Here is a 20824-nt window from a genome sequence, read left to right as displayed (position 1 = left end):
AGGAAGGAGACCGAAGGATGAAACTTCAAAACATGGTTAAATTCCCCCTGAGTGGCTTGGACATGACTCCTCATGTTGTTAAACGCAGTCAGAGCAGCTGGAGTCTGCCGTCTCACTGGTCACCCTGGAGGAGACCTTATGGTCTCGGAAGGGATCCTGAGGACTATATCTACGACCTGTATGCTGTCTGCAATCATCATGGCACCATGCAAGGGGGACACTATACAGGCAAGTATCCTCCGATGTTATGTATGTTGGATCCTTTCAGGAAGAAAACAGTTATATTTTTCTGTTGAGTGTCTGCAACTACCTCATCTTGACAAAAGGATAGAACCCTACTAACAAGGACTGGCTATGTAATACTGGAGGGATAACTTTTATGACTTTGAGGAATGGAACAATGCCTGTTGACCCCAAATGTCTTAATGTACGTTTCTTTCTCTGCTACGTTTTTTTTTCTTCAGAGTAACGTAAGTGGCCTTTCACGTTTCAGAAATGCTCCTGGCCACTCAACACAGAACTTCTATGTATAACAGCCTCTTGCAACTTCTTGCAGGAAGTATCTGCACGTTCCCTGTGTGCACTGCCAGTTTATGAACTCCCCTTTGCTTGTTCCAGCAGCTGCCAGAGCAGCCAGAGATAGACAGAATTGCTTGGTGGTTCTTAGGATCTGTATGACTTCACACAGCAGCCCAGAAAATGTGCGTGTCCAGTTTTGCCTCCTGATTTGTCTCTGGGCTGAGTTGTCCTGGGTGGGCTCAGTCAGAAGGACATTCACTGATGGAGGCAGACTGCCACAAGTAACAGAACGCGAAGTTGAATGGAGACACCCCAGCTGGTGCTCTGTTCTGAGCAGTAATGTTGGGTGAAGAAAATCCTGAAATGTGAGCTGTTTGTTGTATTCTGGTGGCCTCAGGCCCCCATCTTGTCAGTCAGACTGGAAGAGGATGTGTTCCACAAATAAATCTTGTCCTTGCATTCTCCCCTGAGTCCATCAGAGCACATAAGGTCATGTTTAAGTTATCATACAGGAAACCTGAGAGTAGTAGGAGTGAGGAAAGTCTAATAGTAATGTACTTTCTCTCAGCATATTGCAAAAACTCAGTTGATGGCCAGTGGTACTGCTTTGATGACAGTGACGTTCAGCAACTTTCTGAAAACGAAGTCTGCAAGCAGACAGCTTATATTCTTTTCTACCAGAGACGAACAGCAATCCCATCGTGGTCTGCTAACAGCTCTGTGGCAGGTAAGCCCCGCTGGCATTGTCAAGGAGTGCCTGTAGTCTGTCTTTTGTGGATAGTTTGTCCTTCTGAAGAATTTTCTGCCCAGGTCTGCTTAAGCCCCCACTCTCTGTCCCAGAACTCAGCGAGGCTTGTCTCAGTCTGCTGCTGTGCATCAGAGGCCGTGGGAAACAGCCTTCTGTTGAGGCTAGGTGTGGCAAAGGGGCTGTGGCCATGGGGGAAGCCCCCCACCCCCATGGGTGGTTCTGCTCAGAGCTGCCCTTGTCCAAACCATGACATAAAAGTGTGTCTAGCTCATTCCCTCCAGCAGTGCTGTTGGTCTCGGGTAGGCAGCCAGAGGCTGACTGTGTTGGTTGAATCGGGGTGAGCTGGGGGCAGATCCAGGCTTGGTGACTTGCCTCTGGAAAAGAAAGGATTTGCACTGCATTTGTGTGGCAGCTCATGGGCTGCCTTCTGCCTGCGTGTTGCACTGACACTTTTGATACACAGCATACTGGGACAAGTGCAATTCTCTTTCACTTATGACCCTAACTATTTGCGTAAGTGTAAAGACTTTGTTGGCAGTGTCTGCGGACTCCAGGTGTCAGCCGAAGCCAGTGCAGTGCAGGACGTATCTGACTCCCAAGGTTTCACGTGTTCTGCAGCTGCACGCTACTGGCCTGATGTCTGTGTCTGATTCCTTGCAGGCTCCACAAGCTCCTCGCTCTGTGAGCACTGGGTCAGCCGTCTTCCTGGTAGCAAACAGCCCAGCATTGCTTCGGCAGCATCGTCACGGCGCACGTCTCTGGCTTCGCTCTCAGAATCAGTAGAGCTGACTGGGGAAAGGAGTGAAGATGATGGTGAGTATCAACACTGCAAGGTGTGTGGGATATTGGGCAACTAGTCTTTGTGTTACAAGATCCCTACTAAGATAGCTGCAAAATATGTAGTTAGAAGGAAGAGTTTCTCTAGCAGCTGACACAGTGCCTGTGTCCCCCAGTAGGAGCAGATGGGTTCTGGCACAGGTGAGTTTTTCTCTGGTGTGAAAGGATGGTGGAGAGCAGGGCATGAACCTTAAGGATCCTTTCAAAGAACAGAAATATCATCAACTGAATCCAGAGAAAGGAATACCACAGAACTGGGACAAACAGGTCCAGAAGATTCCTGAACCATCTGGGTGATAACTTCTTGGTGCAGGCACTAAGGGAACCGTCCAGGAAGGGTGCCTTCCGGGGCTTGCTGCTCATTAACAGAGAGGGTCTTGTGGGTGACGTGGCAGTTGGTGGCTGCCTTGGCCACAGCAACCATGAAGCAGTCAAGTTTAAAATCTCTAGTAACAGGAGGAAAACTGCCAGCAAGACCTCAACTCTGGGCATGAGGAGAGCAGACTTACGGTTACTCAGGGAACTGCTTAGTAAGGTCCCCTGGGGAAAAGCTTTTGAAGGTGATTGAGTCCACCAGTGCTGGTCACCTTTTAAGTACCACCTCCTAAAAGCACAGGAGCAGGCAGTCCTGAAGTGTAGGAAGTCAGGCAAGTGAGGCAGAAGGCCGGCTTGGCTAAGCAGGGATCTCCTAGAAAAAAGTAGCATATGGCCAGTGGAAGCAAGGTCAGGCAAAATGGGAGGACTATAGGGATGCTGTTTGTCACTGCAGGGAGGAAACGGCTGCAGCCAAAGCTCAATTAGAGTAGAAGCTGACCAGTACTGAAAGGGACAATGAAAAGGGCTTTTTTAAATATGTTGATGGCAAAAGGCAGACCAGAAATAACATTGTTCTGTTACTTGATGAGCATGGTCACCTCACAAACAGGGACGCAGACAAAGCAGAGATGTTTAATGCTTTCTTTGCCTCAGTCTTCAACACCGATGATGGTGTTGAGAACCTAGAGAACCATGACTGTGGGAATGATAAACTCCTATTCAACCCCAAATGTGTGCAGGACTTGCTGCTCCAGCTGGATCCCTATAAGTTGATGGGGCCTGATGGGATTCGTCCAAGGGTACTTAAAGAGCTGGCTGATGTCGTAGCAAGACCTCTCTCAATGATTCAATGCTCCTGGGAATCTGGAGAGGTCCCGGTTGACTGGAAGATGGCAAATGTTGTCCCAATCTTCAAGAAGGGCAGCAGGGATGACCCCGGTAACTACAGGCCCGTAGTCTCACTTCTGTGCCTGGCAAAATTATGGAGAATATTATTCTGAGAGTTATTGAGAAACACCTGAGAGACAATGCAGTCATTGGTCCCAGCCAGCACGGGTTCATGAGGGGAAAGTCCTGCTTAGCAAACTTAACTTCTTTCTGTGACAAGGTCACCCACCTCGCTGACCAAGGGAAGGCGGTCAATGTGATCTTTTTGGATTTCGGTAAAGCTTTTGCTACTGTCTCTCAGGCTCCTCCTGGACAAAATGCCCAGCACACGGCTAGGTAAACACATAATGCAGGGGGTGAGCAATGGGCTGCGGGTCGGGCCCAGAGGGTCACAGTAAATGGGGTTACATGGGGCTGGTGGCCAGTCACCAGCGGGGTTCTGCAGGGATCCAGCTTAGGGCCAGTACTATTTAATGTCTTTGTAAATGACTTGGATGCAGGACTTGAAGGAATAGTAACCAAGTTTGCTGATGACACTCCCGAGGGCAGCGAGGCCCTGCCGAGGGATCCGGGCAGGCCGCAGAGCTGGGCAGTCACCAGCCGCACGGAGTTTAACAAGGGCAAGCGCCGGGTTTTGCCCCTGGGGCGCGGCAGCCCTGGCTGTACAGGCAGCCTGGGGCGCGAGGGGCTGGGGAGCAGCTCTGCAGGGACCCGGGGGCTCTGGTCAATGGCAGGTTGAACAGGAGCCACCAGCGTGCCCTGGCAGCCCAGAGGGCCAGCCGTGCCCTGGGGGACACCGAGCCCTGCATCGCAGCCGGGCGAGGGGGGGATTGTCCCGCTCTGCCCCGCGCTGGGGCGGCCTCACCTCGAGTGCTGTGGGCAGTGTTGGGCGCCGCAGGACATTGAGGGTATAAAGGTGCTGGAGAGTGTCCCGAGGGGGCCACGGAGTTGGGGAAGGGTTAGAGGGGAAACGGTACGAGGAGCGGCTGGAGTCCCTGGGTTTGTTCAGCTGGAGCAGAGGAGGCCGAGGGCAGCCCTCATGGCGCTCTGCAGCCCCCTCCCGAGGGGAGGAGGAGGGGCAGGGCTGGTCTCTGCTCTCTGGTGACCAACGCCAGGCCCCGAGGGAATGGCAGGGAGATGTGCCAGGGAAGGGTTAGGCTGGGCATTAGGGAAAGGCTCTTCCCCCCGAGGGTGGTGGAGCCCTGGCACAGGCTCCCCAGGGAGGCATCACGGCACCAGCCTGGCGATATTCCAGAAGCGCTTGGCCAAGGCCCTCAGAGACACGGTGTGAATTTGGGGTGTCCTGTGCAGGGACAGGAGCTGGACTCGATGGTCCCTGTGGGTCGCTCCCAGCTCAGGACATTTTGTGATTCTATGAACGAAAACTCTCAATCAAGAGCTTTTGGTGTTTGTGTTTCCTGGGTTTCGCTGCAGCACCTTTGCAGGGAGGCTGACGTGTTGGTACAGTTTAATGTAGGTACTCGTTGTCTGCTGCCATGCCGTAGCTGACTACTCCCAGAGAGGTGTGAAGACATGCGAATTCACTTGTGTGCGCGAATAACCCCTCAGTTCCTGGCTTTGCCTGGCTTCTCCACATAGCGCCTTATAATTCTTGAAAACGTGGAGTTTGGGGGATCAGTCAAAGCATTCTGAAGTGGGTATAGAGATGTCCCTGCAGAAGTGGTGTGGCAACGGTCAGATCTAGCCATGGTAGTCACATTTCTAAAATGTTTATTGTTGTACTTTGTGTTTGTAAAGACAAATTTTTTTACCTAAAGAGGTAGGAATCCTACTTTGCTTTTTACAGGATGGTATGGGAAAATAATCTTTCATCCAGAAAATGTATTTCTGGGAGTATAATCATAGTTGGTGAACTCATTGCTTCAAGGACTTCTAAGGTACAGAACCTGTGTTCGGTCTCTTGCTTGCGGGTGAGAAGAAAATCTGGATTTTCAGTCATAGGCTTCAGAGGGAGTTATTTCTGGGTGGCCACTAGCAAATAACAGTTGCTGAGTTCCTTATTCAGCTTTTATGCAGGAGGCTGTGCCTGCACCAGGCATGAAGAGATAGGCATCCAGCGTGGTGTAGGTGGGCTGCCTGACTCAGGGAAACAGCATCTGTGGAGGGGTGGAATAAACCGACTACAGGCTTGGCTTTCATACTGAGGCTGTCGCTTTCTTTCTCTGCAGGAGGATTTTCAACTCGCCCCTTTGTAAGGAGTGTCCAGCGTCAGAGCTTGTCATCTAGATCTTCTGTCACCAGCCCGCTGGCAGTGAGTGAAAATGGTGTCAGGCCCTCGTGGTCGCTTTCTGCAAAACTGAAGCTGCGCTCCAACTCTCCGTCGCGCTTCTCTGGAGATTCCCCTGTGCATACCTCTGCTTCCACTCTGGAGAAGATCGGGGAGGCTGCTGATGATAAAGTCTCCACCTCTTGCTTTGGCAGCCTGAGGAATCTCTCTAGCAGCTACTTGGAGCCCTGTGATAGTAGTCGGCGAGAGCACAGGACAGCTCGCAGAGCCCCCTTGGCTGTCATGGAAGGGGCATTCAGGGAAGAGTCTGTTGCAAGGACATCTAGCTCAGATCTTTCAGATGGGTATGGTAAAAGCTCTGGGCAGCCAGACAGGAGTCACCCTGCTTTGGACCCTTTTGATAACAACAATCAAATCGCCTTTGTTGATCAGAGTGATTCTGTGGACAGCTCTCCAGTCAAGGAGGTGAAAGCCCCCAGTGGGACAGGGCTGGCTGCAGAGAAGGCAGATGGTACCCCTAAGAAGGTTCACAGCTCCAAGGGAGTTACTGAGCCAGACAAAAGTTTGAGGAAGGGAAGGACAGTCTTATCTACCCAAGAGACCAAAGTCTCTCACTCTTCTCCTCCTCCACTAAAGAGTTCCCAGAAAGTTTCCCGGTCTAGAAGTAAGGCGGACTCCTCTAGGGCCAGTGGGAGACATGGGTCTCCTGCTCCCACTCAGGCTAGGAAGGACCATAGCACGAAGCCCCTTGAGGTGGCTGTCGCATCGGCTCAACAGAAGCAAAAGTCAGGTTCCTCTCCATCCTCCACAGCTGCCAAGAAAACCCCATCAGGCTCATTGACTAAGGGCTCTTCTGCTGGGAAGAGCCGGACTTCAGACCGAAGCCTCAGCAGAGAGGGCTCTAAGATAAGTCTGGGGTCGGACAAAACGAGCGTTACCAGCAGTTCAAGAACAAGCTCCCCGCGGATAAGCCACTCGAGGAGTGACAGTAGGGCAGTAGACAGCAAGCATGTGAGGAGTTCCTCTATGGCCAACCTGCGGTCTCCAAATGTTGGCATGCGTTCTGGTTTGAAGAGGGACAGCAAGTCAGAAGAGAAAGGATTGTCTTTCTTTAAATCAGCCTTAAGGCAGAAGGAGACTCGGAGGTCTGCAGACCTGGGAAAGACGACGATGCTCTCAAAAAAGACAGCAAGTGGCAGTTCCAAGTCAGGCAGTAAAATTGTGCTGGAAGACAAATCGGAGAAAGGTGTTGTCCCACCAGCCTCTCACACCAATGCCAACATTACTGCAAAAGAAAAACTTGCCCCAAAAGATGCCGCACCCAACAAACATTCTCTGCTATCCAGTCGCAAGTCCAAGTCTTCCCACCTAGATCCCGGAGTCCAGTCTCCTCCTTCCAGTGGCAAGCAGTCTGCTGACAAGCCGCTGAAAAAATTACCTTCCAGCATGCAGGTGTCTGTACGGCCTTCTCTGGAACCTCAGTGAAATGCTGCAATCCAGGTGTCTTTTCTGCTGAGAAGCTAACTTATTCTGAGCTTTTGTTTTTTTGTTTTGTTTTGTTTTTTTGTTCATGTGCCTAATGTATGTTTTGAGAAGTTAACTGCAAGTTGTTAAAGCGCCTTTTGATTCTGCCATCAAACCAAATAGCCACAGGCAGCCAGCACTGATGCAAGTAGTCTAGCTGGAGTCGTTGTTGAACACGAATGCAGCTGTCCCATAGCACTTGTACAGGAGTCTCTTTATAGAAAATGCAACAACTTCGTCAGATTCAAGGTTTGAAATCTGAAGCCCAGTTGTACTGACACTAGTGTGCTTTGTAGAGCTGTGAACTGATATTCCTTTGGTCTTGTTCTGAGCAGGCTGTGTCCACGCTGGTGTGTGGCCTTGTTCTGAGCTGTGGAGGATGCGAAGGAAACTGGAAAAGAGAGACTGCCGCTTCTTCATGCTCTCTCTCAACCCCCTCTCCTTGCTCCCCTCCATTTTTCAAGCTTTCTAAAGGGCAATATTTCAACACTAATGTTGTTTCTCAGGTATATACTCAGCCAGTATAGGAGGGACTAGCATTAGTGGATGGACAGAAATGTACCTGTGTGTCCGTGTGTACGCGTGTCTGTAACAGATTTTGTTGCGTTCCAACAGCAGAAAGGTTTGGGTTGGTTTTTTTTTTTTCCCCATGAAATGTAACGTGCATTTTTTTTGTTGCTGTGTCTATGAAGAGTTTTGTTCTGTCCATACCTAAGGTGACCTCTACCCTGTTCTCTTTAATTGCTTGCTTTCTTCTGAAACACTATACTAAGCAACAGAAGAAATCACTAAGCAGCAGCTGGTTGCCAGCTCGTGCCTGTGAAAGTGCTGGGCGGGAGATGGCTGCAGTGCCGTAGCAGAGCTGTCTTCATGCACCCGAACGGCAGCGATGCTGTCGGGACCCTGTTCAAACTCCCGAGAAGAAGCGTTTCCTAATGTGCTCAGATGCTTCATTGTAGTGGTGTGAATATAGCATCTGTTATTTATAGGAGTAATGTTTTAGATAAGCCAAGTGTCGTCTTGTCTGCTCTGCCTTCTCTGAGCATGCTTTGAACAAGCCTCTTCGTGCGGGTTGGAGGGGCTGTACCAAAATACGCGGGGCAGTTTTCACGCTCTCCGGAGCGCTGCTATGTTCCTCCCTTCAGCATGCTTGCCACCTTCCCCGGCGGGTCTGGCTAACACGCCTCTTAGCGAAGCGATCCCCGCTCTTGTTTGGGTGACAGTCTCTATCAGGGTTAAAACACTACATCTAGTGACGTCTTTGTTTACATGCCCTTCTTACAGGGGAGATTCCTCAAGGTCTTTAAGATTCCTCTTAAAAGGTGGATTCCTCAAGTCCTCTTACACACATGGTGTAATTTTTTTTTTAAATTTTATGTGTTTTTATTAATGTGCTGCTTATCCTTTGTGTACAGCAGCAATCTGTTGTGTAGGTCCCGACACGCAGCAGCTGGGCAGTGTGCTGGGCACGCTTGTCTTCTGAGTGCGGCCTTTGCCTGTCATACAGTTGTGTTTGGCAAAGCTTCTCCAGGCTTAGCTTGTGGACAGACCTATTTGTACGTCTCTTCTGTCACCGAAACAAACAGCCCTCAGAGAAGTCGTGACTTTGAACTAGTCTGTTCCGCTCCTCTCTTGAGCTGGTGTGTGACAACCCTGCGAGCAGCCTTGTCCCCACGTCTGCTGGGCACGTGGCTGCTCCGTGATCGCGTTTTGTGCTTGGCTCACCGCACATCTGCAGCAAGCTTTGGAGAGGAGTGTTTTGGGGATAGCTGACACCTTGGAGAAGAGGCAGCGTGTGTGTGGAGCTGAGCTGGGGGTGCCCCGGGGCTCTGGTCGGTGTGTGGCAGTGAGCCCACCTGCGGCGTAACCCTTGCTCTGTCCCCATGACGTTCTGCAGCGCTTACCTTCGTGCAACTCAGAAGCAATGCCAGTAGCCTGCTTTTTTTTTACAGTGTGCTGGACTCTGCGCCCTGGGCTATTTTTTAAGCGTGAACGCGACCGTCGTCTTGATGCATTTCTTCTCCTGGGTATTGTTTCAGTCTCATTTATTGCAGCAACAAGAAGGAAAGATTGCATTACTTGCTTCTTAAATACATGACTTGGATTATTCTTGGATTATTTTTTTTGTTACATCCAGCAGAGCAGATAAGACTTGCTTCACATTGTAGTACTTAAATTACTCCCTGAAATGTTGATGTTGAAGTATTTGTTTAAGGTTTTATCTGTATTAAGGTCTTGCACTGTGTTGGCTCTTCTCTTGTAACAGCTCTTCTAGCAAGAATGTAATTCTGGTAGCTAGCGCTAACTTGGTTTGGTATCTTTTAATAGACAGAACCTAGTTTTCTGTGCATTTTACCATGGGAAATTTGTGAAAGGTTATTTTTATCAAATGACATTTTCTTTTCATGCCATTGTTCGCTGAAGAAGTTTAAACTGGAAGCTGGTATATGGTTTTTGAGGTGTTTTTGCTCCTATACTGCATGCCTGGGCTGAAGGAAATTTGAAGCCATGTCCAAATTGGTATTTTAGTGAACGCCAGTTCAATATGTTGGTATTTGGGGCGTGAGAATGATCAATAGAGCTCCCATTTAGACAAAATGGGAGGTCCTGGTGCCAAGTGTTCCAGCAGCTGGTGTTAAAAGCAGTCGAATCTCTGCAATCCCATGATACGTAGACTAGCTCTCTTTCTGTCTATTCCCCGTAATTCCTGATGGAGGGTGCTGCCAGCTCCAGCACTATCTGCTCTGTGTATGCTGCCAAACGGGATTTCCTACCTGTCCCTCTGAAAAGAGCAGTTCTGGGGCACAGACTCCGCAGATGAGCGTGGGGTAGGCAGAAGGGGCTGTACCGACAGTGCCCTGTCTTAGGATGCTGCCCTGCTGCGGTGGGCTGCCAGCACATGGCGTGTGTTCTGGCTCAGGAGGGCTTGACTTAGGGTGTCCTCAAGCAAAATGTTTTGACTAACAAGGGTGCGCTGCAGTTCATGTTGAATATAAGGGACACTCCGGGCAAAACGTGCAAAGCAGGCCTGTGCAGGACCTGGGAAGTGCAGCCGCTGTTCCGTGGCCGCCTCGGTTCGGTAACAAAGCAGTTTGGAAAGCAGCTGTTTGCTGCCACTCTGCATCTACTTTTTGGTATCACAGATTTCCAGTAGTATATGAACTCCCTTGCACAGGAGAGGGCTGAAGGGTGTGGTTCCAGGAAACAACAATGTTTGTTATGAGTGTAAAGCCAAGCCTTGTTGCTGTTAAAATCATGGCTCCATCAGTGGCGTAGAGTAAATCTTTCTAAAAGTGAATGTAGGTTACTGCAGGCCCAGCTTAAAGTGATTTGGGGAAAAGAAACATCAGTCTTCTGTCCTTTAAAGCAGACTTATTTCTTAGCCCTTTCGTGCACGGGAATTCCTGTCCACATGTATCGCGTTGTCCAGATGTAAGGATGTGGCACGGTACTAGGGAACACACCAGAGTGGGATCCTCCAAGTCCTAGATGCCAGCACCACCTTGGCTTTGTGTATTGATCCCCGGAGCAGTGAAGGCTTGAGGCTGCTCTGAAGCAGCATCTGTACACGGTCACCTCTCTTCTTAAAATTCACATTTGGCTTCAGACGCGCTTGTGCCTGTGGAGGAGGTGGGCTCTGCCATCTTCCGAAGGTCACCGCTGGCTAGGGACGTCCACCTGCCCCTGGCTGGCGGCCCGTGGGGCCTGGAGGTCTTGTGGCTGGGCATCGGAGTGGGACGGGAGCGGCTGGTGCCTGGGTCTGCTTTGCCAGTCAGGCACGGCTGCGGTGCGTGGCCGCTGGCGGGGTGAGCTGTCCTGGCGTGCGGGCGGCGGAGTCTGGGACCCCGGCGCCGATGACCTGGAAGCAAAGGTTTCCAGGGCAGCCTCACGCGGGTGAGAAATGCCTTGAAAGGGGCAGGTCCAGCACTGTCCCTGCCCTCAGACAGCCGTGCGAGCTGCAAGGGAAAGCAGGCTTGGCGTCCTCTGAAGGGTTTTATGGTGTGTTTCCAATCGGCTGTGGGTTGAACTCACCTGCATCGGCCATGTAGCTCTTGTTTCACACCACATCTCCAGTCTGACACTTGCTCCTGTTCCTGGAATCAGCCCTCTGGGCGCAGGAAAGCAGTGCCTTCATTCCAGTGCTAGATTCCTGCTGGAGTCACCTAAAGAAATTATTTTTACCCTTTTTGGGCTGCGTCTTTTGGATAGTGTTTAGTAGTATACAAATTATAAGCACATTTTCAATGATGTGTATTGAAGAGGCACCTTTTATTTGTATTAATCACATTTGATAGACAATTTGGTGCCTGCAGTTCTCTGTAACTTGTAAGTGTCTCACTTTGGGTGTATAAATTGTTAACCCTTTCAAACTTATCAAATATGGCTAAATGAAAAAAAAAATAATGCTTAGGATAGAAAATTAGCAGCTTAATTACAGTACACTTATTCCACTGTAAGTGCCCTCATCCGTCTTACCTGCAGGGTTGTTTGCTTTCCAAAGCTGAAACTTGAGCATGATCAACCTTTTTTTCTCGGTAATAAAGGCAGTTTTGCATGGCAGTTCTCTCGCTGTACCCAAATGCATGCACTTACTAACTATGCAAGCATCTAATACAAACCATAGACCGTGCTTTCAGTATCAGAAGCTGCTAGGTAGGCTCTGGAGCGCTGCTTTGAGTCCGTACTTCTGTTTCTCGGTGCAGCTGCGTGTCAGCACATAGGAGCATGTCCCTGGGTTCCTGCTTTGTTTGCACATCTTTGATTCTTTCCTTTGCAGAATTCTGCATTACTGACAAGGCTGGAGTGTAGCATAACGTCAAAGGGATCTGAAATGTTGAAATGAGAACAAACTGGTTTTCTGTATCGTATTGTTTTTTCTTTTTTTTTTTAACAGGGAATACCTGATCAGTGTTCCGTATGTAGCCTGCCATTTTCCATGTAACTTTAATGACATGTTCTACGTTGTGAGAAGAGGCAGTCACCTGTAGCCGTACAAGCACTCAAAGAAAGAGATCTAGTTGAATTCCCGTGCTAGGGAACCGCCTCGCAGCACCCGTGCCCTGGCTGAGCGTGGCTGGGTGTCGGGCAGGTTCTTGGCCCTGCTCCCCCCGCGGGCTCCGTCCCGTCCCCTTGGTGAGCCAGCGCGGAGAGGGTTTGGAAGCGACATTCCAAATAATGTCACGGTTACCTTTTTTTATATCGTTGTCATTTGCCTACGAATCCAAAATAATTTGGCGGTATCTAATGTTACCTGTGGAGGGAACTGAAATTTAGTTTTAATCTGTGGTGAGATGAAAGTACTACACGGTTTTCTTAACAAAAGCACCGTAAAGCATTTACTATTAGGAGCTTTATTTTGTAAAATAAAAGTACCTGAAGACTTGTACAATATCTATATTAGGTCTAAAGGTTTAGGGAGTCTTCTATTTTTTTAAAGGCGATAGCACTCAATTTATCTGCAAATAGTGTTTTTTAAAAGACACAGATTAAAACTAAGTGTAAACACTAATTCCGTTTCACTCTAGGCCCTGCAGCACAAACGCGTTGCAAGAAAGTTAGTGTTAGGTTTGTGTGGCATTTGTGCAGTGCAATAAGAAACCCTTTTTAGGTGCTACATTGCCTTGGGTAGGGTGACGCAAGGGAATACAGGCTACAAGTGGCTAGATTATTTTCTTGTGGCCTTCCAAGTATTAATTTGTACAGATTTGCTCACCAACTGTGCCTCACCATTGGTTAAAATTGAATTTTAAGTCCTGTTGCAAGTGCAGTTTCTCTTCTGGACACAATGTCAGATTTTACACTGGAGTATCTACAGTTCTAAAAACTGCATGTCACATCACTGTACGCTGATACTGGGACGTGGGGCTTGCCCACACCTTTGATATTCTCTTCTGTATTTTAATGTTTTTGAACTGTACAGTAATCTGGAAAGCAGGCTGTCTTTACTTGGGGTTGAACATTGTACCATAAATTTTAAATTATTTGAGGACAAGTGCATGAGACTGTGTCAATGCCTTTTATTATTTATTTGTATGTTTTATTATTCAAGGTGTATGCACTTTTAATATGCAGAATTTATATTTTTATGTTAAAAATCATTTTCTTTCAGAAAGAAGAGTTTGAATATGAGGAATTGGAATTAAGTGCAAAAAGGGGAATATGTAATAAAATACAATAAATTTATTACTAGGCATGCTGCCTGAGCGAGTGTGTTTCCAGGTCTGCATCACCTCCCGAGAAGGTGGCAGCAGCTGTGCCCCACGTGCTCCCGCTCGGGGACGTGCCGCCGTGCTGCAGGAGCGGGGCGTCCCTCGGGGCAGGGTCGGTGCGTGGGGTGACGGCGGGGGGCTCCAGCGCTGCTTCTGCCCACCCGGCCGTGGCAGCTCTGCGTGGCACGGGAGCGGGGCAAGGGCTTCGTACCTTCCCGCTGCATCCTGAACCGGGCTCCTCTCGGGAGACAGAGCCCTGCTTTTGGGTGTAGACCTGTGTGCTGGGGAGGAGGAGACACGGGCTCCTGCCTTTGCCCCCCGCCCGCGGTGTTGTCCCCGATTCTCTCTCTGCAGACGGGCAGCCCAGGCCCTGCTGGGGCTCAGCTGGGGTTCCTGCTGCCGGCGCATCCCGAGAGCGGGGTGCAGGACCTGGATGGAGCCTTCTCCTGCTGGTGAGTTTGGTCCATGAGCCCCGTGGGCAGGGGGATGCCATCTGGCTCCTCCTTGGGGTTCGGGGGCTCATAGCTGGCCAGGCAGGGGTCTCCCCTGTCTGCCCGGCCATGCTTCGTGTCTGGGCTCAGCCTCCCTGTTCCTGCCCCTAAAGCCCTGCAGAAAGCTCAGGCCTCTGCTCGCAGGCGCTGCCCTGGCTCCTTTCTGTCCGTGGCGCTCTGATCTCCTCCCGTTGCTGCTGGCCCCGTGCCTGGGGGCGGCCAGGGCTGCGCCCCCCTCGCCAGTGGGTGCGAGGCTCTGGTGGGAGCGTCCCCCTGTCCCCTCGTGTGCAGCGCTGCTCCTTGTCCCCTGGCCGCTGTAGTGATGCAGCGCACGGCTCCGCTGCTTGGGGTTTGGTTCAATATTAGCCTTTTTTAATGGTTCTTTATTGAACTGAGGCTTAAACTGTCCAGGAGTGATAGTAACAGTGTGTTTAATTGCGTGCTCCTCTAGCTCTGTCCTAATTAAATATTGTTTTTCATTTAGCAGGGTGTGCGGCGGCGGCTCTCTGGCCTCGGAGGAGAGCGTGGGCTGCTGGGTGGGAATGCAAGCGGGCTGCTCCTGCGGCCCAGTGAGGAGGATGAGGAGGATGCAGCCAGGTGGGAGGAGGACAGGCGCTTGCTCCGGGACCTCTCTGCCTACGCGGGAGGCTGTGTCGTCCGCAGGGGCCACCCTGGGCTCGGTGAGCTGCTCCAGCGGCGGCTGCTGCAGGCATGGCTGGGCACCCGTCCCGGGACTGCTGGGCTGCCCGGCTCCGTCTGGGGAGGGTGGTTGGGTGTGAAATGCTTTAGCAACCCAGTGCGTTGTCTCAGCTGAAGAACAGGAGAGAAAAATGGAAGACATTGTGGTCGGAGCTGCCTGGGGCAGCTGCTGACTCTGATCCTCCTGCTTGAGTGAGCCATCAGACTGGTGTAGTAGGGGCTGGTGCTCGAGCTTCACAAACTTGCCTTGGAAAGTAAGTCTTGATCTTTAAGGGTTCCGCCCCCCCCCCCCCCCCCGCTCTCTCTTCCTCCTTCCTGAGTACGTATTTTTGTCTTCCCACTCTTTGAGACGGAGCATCACAGACATGCCCAAACCCACAGAAGCGGCACTCTAGCTGGAGAAGTGGGCTTGGAGCTGCTGGGGCTGCTTTGGTCTGGGTGGGCAGCGCCTGTCGGCCAAGAGCGTGGCCGGGAAAGGCAGTTTGGCGCACGCTCTGCCATCCAGGCTCCTGTCCCTGGCTGTGGGGCGCTCGCGGGGTTGCAGAGAGATGGCTCGGGTTGTGGACGCCTGCTGTGGGGTCGTGGCGGGCTGCTGCTGCTTGGTTGTCGCCCTTGCGGTATTGCTGGAGCAGATGTTCAGCTCTGCAGGGCGTGGGGTGGGATGGTCGGGCATTTCCCATGCGTTGGATTTGTTTGCAAGCTGCTGCTCGTGGGGTTGATCCGCTCCAGGAGTCGGCAAGGATGGGTGGGTGGGTGGGTGGGGATAAGGGGAAGAGTCTCTTCTGCTTCATTCCGGCCAGTTCTGGGGTGAGGTGGTTCTGCAATACACCGTTGGTGTGAAGAAGAGCCTCAGCCCAGCCTCCTTATGCCTGCAATAGCTCCTTTTCCCCCTATAAATCTTGTTGCCTTCCTGTGAGGGCTGTAGAACATCGTCACCTCTCCAGCGCTGGGGACAGCAGCGAGCTGCACCACGCTGCAGCGGAGCATGGATGATCTCCAGCTGTGTGGACAGAACAGGGAAAGGGGGGCTTTGCCCCGCAGCGCTGGCTGGAGGGTGTGGGGCTGCCGCCCTCTCAAACTCCAAACGAAGCCGGCAGGATCGTGCCACAGGGCCGGTCCCTGTCCTGCTGAGCTGGCGGGACCCTGCCGGGACCCCAGCACTGCCCCTGGTAGCAGAGCTCCAGCTAAACCGAAAAATACGCATACAAAGGACCACTCTGCCTTCCTCCTGACTGCACTGAGCTTTCTTAAATTGCAGCGCTGGCGCCTGTGATTGCCCTGGCCTTCCAGCAGCCAGTGCTAGAACCACAGCCCAGCTCCAGGAGCTGCAGAGCTGCAGCCGAGGGGTCCCTGGCTCCACAGCCCTGGGGTGTCTGGGCTCCCAGAGGGGGCTGGGGGTGCAGGCAGTCCATTTGCCCCTGGGCCTGCAGGGGAGGGTGCTGGGGGCTGCGGCTCCCACCCCAGTCTGGGGCAGAGGGATTCCTGGGGGGCTGTTACACCGGCTCTGCTACCCGCTGCAGCCTGGGACCTGCCTCTTCTCCCCGCTGGTGGGTCTCCCAGCTCGGGACGTGGGGGGTACGCTGCTCCCTGCCTGTCCGCCCTCCCCCGGGTCTGACCCAGCCCCAGTCTGGTTTCGGTGCCGCAGCCAGCCGGTGTCCCCAGCAGAGAGCACGGCAGCTCCTCGGGGGGACCCTGGCTTTTTCCTGGGGCAGAACTGGTCCCAGCATGGAGAAACCAGTTTGCCAGCCCCCCCGTGCTGCGGGCCCGGGGGTTGTGGCTGGGGCTCTGGGCTGCTTCTGGCCCATCCAGCAGCCGAGGGGCACAGCGCGGTGGGCAGGGTGCCATCGGCGTGGGGCACGGTTGCAGGCAGCTGTAAGCTTGGAAGCGACGAGCTGGCTGTTGGTGCGTGCTGGGGGCATCACCCATGAATCCCCCCGGTCCCCAGATCACGGATGTACCCCCAGCTGTTGCCCATCTCCCATCGCCCAGCTGCAGTTGTGGAAATATTGAAGTTTTACTTCTAGTGATACAAAAATCCGCGGATACTGTACTTCAAAGTCCGAACCTCCCCGTAAGAGGAAGCGGAGTATCCAGAAAGTTCCTGAAATAAAACTCAATAGCAACAGAGCCACTATTAAGCAGGCATCCTCTATTACAGCGCTGGGCAGCACTGGGGATTGATCCACCATGAGTGCTCCAGTGATTCTGTAAACTTCCAAAGATTATATGCTATAAAGTCATACATATTCATAAGGTTCCCGAGGATTCATTAACATATGTAAAAGCTCAAGCTGCATGCGTAGTTGTCTTTTTAGTGGTCTTTAGGGGTCCTCCAGTGGTCTCTGATGGTCTTCCTCACCTGTCCGCTGGTTGAACTTTGGGTTTCCTTTGCCCATATAGAGTCATTGAATTAGCTCCTCAGTCCTTTAGCCTTGGACTGTCACAAGGGGCTGATTTAAACTAGTTCCTCGAGTGCTTATCTCGGCACTGATGTCCCGAGTCTCTGTTATCAATGAATTTACGAGCTTATTCACAATCTTTTTTAATCCTATCTGGCACCAAGTTGCATTCTTCAAATCCCTGAAACTATCTTTGCAAGGGAGGAAACCACAAGAGAACGAGGATGCTTACAATAAGGACTAAGTCAAGGACTGTCAGGGGTTTAGTTCTTTCACTAGCTAGTTTACCAAAAGCTGTTACCCCTTGCCCTAGCCCGTCCCTGGGAGCTGGGGGGACGCGCGGGCACCACCAGCCCATCCTGGGGTCCGCTCACGCAGCTTTTGTCCCCGTTTCCGTCCATCCCGCTGGGAGTGGTGAGCTGGAGCCGGGCCTCCGGGGGCTGCCCACGGGCCTTGGGTGAAGGAGCTGGCGGCTACACGGGGCAGCCACAGCCTACGATTCCCGTCCTTTTATTGCATACCAGAGAGAGTAATTACTTCACGTCTTGTATGGAAATGGGGATGACAGTTGTCATATTAAATCAAAGGGTCATCACTTATTTATAGGTGATAATATTAAAGAGATATTAATATAGCCAAAGGCTTTGCAGAATTAGAGTTAATATATTTTTGTTTAGTATATTTGCCAATATTTCTTCAATCCAGCTGGGTTTTTATGGCTGCTTATTAAATAGAGAGCCCGCTGCAGTTCCCTGAACCTAGCTGGGATGGCGGCGAGAAGACGATTGGAAAACGCTTGAGAACTTTGATCTTTGAGTGATTAAATTTTACTGCCTCCTTGTTTATGAGGGCCTGATGGCAGGTGCTTTGCGCGCTGTGAAATGAAGCAAGGGCAGGTTAGGACTCGAGCGCTTATTAAATCTGGGTCAGCAGGGGAGGCTGCGTCTGGGCGTGGAGCTGGGCCTCGCAGATGTTCGGGGCCTCGGCTGGGATTACCGCTGTGCTAAACCAGGATTAGATTACTGCGAAGCGAGGGGCAGACTTCTGACACCCCGGGGAGGCGGGGGTGTCCCCGGGGAGCGCCAGCTGGGGGGGGCCAGCCTTTCTGCCTTGTCCCCGCACCCCGGGAGCCTGGTCTTGGGGCCGGCTCGGTGCCCGTCCCGCAGGGCTGCAGCTTGCCTGCTGCCGGCTCGGGGGGCACCGGCAGCCCCCCGGCACACGTGCAAAGCAGAGCCAAGAAAGCCACTGGCTGGGCTGGAGGACCTGGCCCGGCAGCGGCGGCTGGTTGTGCTGAGCGCGGGGGCCGGGGGCGCGGAGGATCGATGTGCGAGGAGCTGCCCGCTCGCTGCCTGCAGGCAGCTGCTGTCTGCTGGGATATTTATTAACACCCGGCTGCCTCTGAGAGCCAGAACAAAACCCAATCTTTGGAGGCCGTCAATAAATTATAACATATTAGGCACTGTCATCCGTACCCCTGGACTCTTAAATTTTGTTCTAATTAGAGTATCGCTTTTCCTTTCTCAGCACTTTTTCCCCTCTGCTGGGTATCGATCCTTTCTCTGTGGGGATCTGACCAACTGTTGACAATTTATGGTAACATAAAACTAGTACCTCTTATAGTAAAAACCCAGCTTTTAATAAAAACCGCTGACACCGGCCTCTCGCTGGCAGCCTAACCTGATTACCGAATGGATTTAGCAGTTAAGGCCGTGCCGATGCCCTGGTTGTTTTGCACATAGGGATTTTTACTGTAACGCTTAACAGGCTTTCAATGGTCATAATATTTCATAAATACATATGTACCTAATTGAAAGCTTTGAGGCCAATAGGAAATCCTGAGAGCGATCCTGAAGCCTCGCCCGGCCCGTGGGCGCCCGCAGCGTCTCTAGTGGGGGCCGGCGTAGGGCCACAGGGTTGTGTGGCCAAGGAAATCGCTCCTTCCGTCTGCTGGGGGAAACTTAGGTGCGGGGTTTTGTCATACGCAGAGAAGAGACTGGCAATATTTGGGAGCTGTGGTGACCTCCCCGCCCCCATTAGCCCCAGAGCATGGTGTTATGCTGATGAGAGACGCGCTCCTTGGCATGCCGGCCCCCGGGAGCTGCCGTGCCTTCGTGGCTGGTTTCGCACCTGCAAACCTGCGTAGAGGCTTTGCAAAGGCTGTAATGCCCCGGTCTTGGCTCTTCCCAGCGGAGGGCTGGCTGGCAGCTTGGAGCTGGTTGTGCTTACTTTCCCTGGAGCTGGGAGAGCTCGAGCACGCTGCAGGGCTCCCCAGCGATGAGTGGCACGCCGGGGTCTGCCCCGTGGTGCGGGGTGATGGCCGCAAACTTGGGGAGCAGAGGCTGGCCGCTGCCCCAACGCAGATGATTTCGTAGCTACTGGGGTTTGCTCGCCCGCTGAGGCCCTTGCCCGTCCCTCCCGGCTGGGAGCGCTGGTGCTCTTGGTGCTAGTCCTGCCCCCTCTCTTCTGGAGACGTTTAAACTGGGGAAACCAGCACATTGTTGGCTGCTGGAGCAATTTATCAAGGCACCGCATGGCCCTTTTTCCACATTAGTTTCATCCAGTGAAAAAATAATAAGAAACCACATGTCTAACATAATGGCCTGAATTTCTTAATAAACGAATGCAGTGTGGATGGTTGTATGTTTCCACTCGGTCTGAGCCAAACTGTGATAAATTGATCCTTCCTGAAGGTAATGAATATTTCTCAAACTATTCATCAGCCCCACAACAAATTCCTCTGTCGGCCCTAGCTGACATCCGATTTTAAACACTTCTTCCAGGCCCCTGTGCAGAGGAGTGGCTCCTTGGGAAGCAGGGACCTTATCATTTTTTAATGCACTGCAGTTCCTGGGCTTATGGAATATTTATAACGAGGTCGTTATTTACCAAACAAGCTGGAGTGTTTGCAGGAACCCCTGGTGGGGGGATAACCCGGGCATCTCCCGTGCCCCTCTCCTTGGTGGTGGGGGGTCCAGCTGGGGTGTCCTGGCCCCAAATGCCACAGGACCTGGGTCCCTGAGGTGCCCCTGGCTGCATGCCCCTGCCTGCAGCTCGGTCTCGTTCCTGGGGACGGCGAGGAGCTGGTGGCCAGCGGGCAGGGATGGGGATGGCAGGGCATGGGGGGTGCTGCTGCGAGCCGAGAGGTTTGATGCTGGGAGGCCTCCAAGCCCTTTCACTTGTCCATGATCCGGCTCCGCCGGCCCTTTTGCCGCTCTCTGCTGATGGATGCTGGTGGCTTTGGAGGTTGGAGCTGCTCGCGGAGTCCCGGACCCGTGGGTCGTCGTCCTGCTGCTGCTGCAAACCTGTGGGCTGGGCCGCGGCGTGGGTCCGGGGGGCAGGCGGCACGGCGACAGCCCAGCTCCTGCTCCGGGGCTGCGTCGCTCCCTGGGCATCCATCGCGCCCATCCCTCCCGCGCCTTCCCGCCCAGCCTGCGTCCGGGGCTGGCGGCGCCGTCGCGGCGTCGCACGGCGCCATCGGCTTGTTCTTCTGGGCGTCACCGATACTGTAACATCTGCTCTCCCTGCCGTTTGCCTCCACCTAATTCTTTTTTTATTGAAATGAGTTTAAATTGTCTGAGAATATATTAGATTACTCTTTCCCTGCGGTTAGCGCGCTTGTATGGATGCGAATAAACCGCACAGTTAGCCGCGCTTGCACGCGCTCTCGCTCCCTTTTTTAATCTAAAAGAAGCCGGCTCCCTGGAGAACTGGCGCGTTTCCTAACGACCTTAATGAGCTTCCATAGCTGGTGTCAGATTATCTAGAAAGGCTGTAACGGCGGGGCCGGGAGGTGGTTCTCTCTCTACCGCTGCGCCTCTCCGATAGCTTTGTACTCCAGACTGTAAATAAAGCAGAGTTTGATAGCTCAGCCTGGGTCCGCGATGAATACATTTTCTTCTTTAATGGCAGAAGTGTGTGTGTAGCAAAGCAATTCACGAAGCCCATAT

At 52.3% G+C, this 20824-nt stretch overlaps 1 protein-coding gene across 2 annotated transcripts in view; it reads left to right on the top strand.

The window, feature by feature from the left end:
* USP31 (ubiquitin specific peptidase 31) overlaps positions 1–13271 on the top strand; it is a 37548-nt gene extending 24277 nt beyond the window's left edge. The window contains exons 13-17 of one of the 2 annotated variants that reach the window (XM_075104543.1): positions 3–228; positions 1088–1246; positions 1928–2080; positions 5497–7055; positions 11974–13271. In XM_075104543.1, the coding sequence (XP_074960644.1) occupies positions 3–228; positions 1088–1246; positions 1928–2080; positions 5497–7040 (2082 nt within the window). In that variant the 3' untranslated portion in view covers positions 7041–7055; positions 11974–13271. Of the gene's footprint in view, positions 1–2; positions 229–1087; positions 1247–1927; positions 2081–5496 lie in introns of both variants that reach the window. The other variant, XM_075104542.1, reaches the window with a different exon arrangement.
* Positions 13272–20824: the final 7553 nt, after the last annotated feature.

Source organism: Phalacrocorax aristotelis, chromosome 10 (genome assembly GCF_949628215.1).
Source record: "Phalacrocorax aristotelis chromosome 10, bGulAri2.1, whole genome shotgun sequence".
Taxonomy (NCBI): Eukaryota; Metazoa; Chordata; class Aves; order Suliformes; family Phalacrocoracidae; genus Phalacrocorax; species Phalacrocorax aristotelis.
Note: the sequence above shows the minus strand (reverse complement) of the source record. Positions and strands in the feature narration are given on the sequence as shown.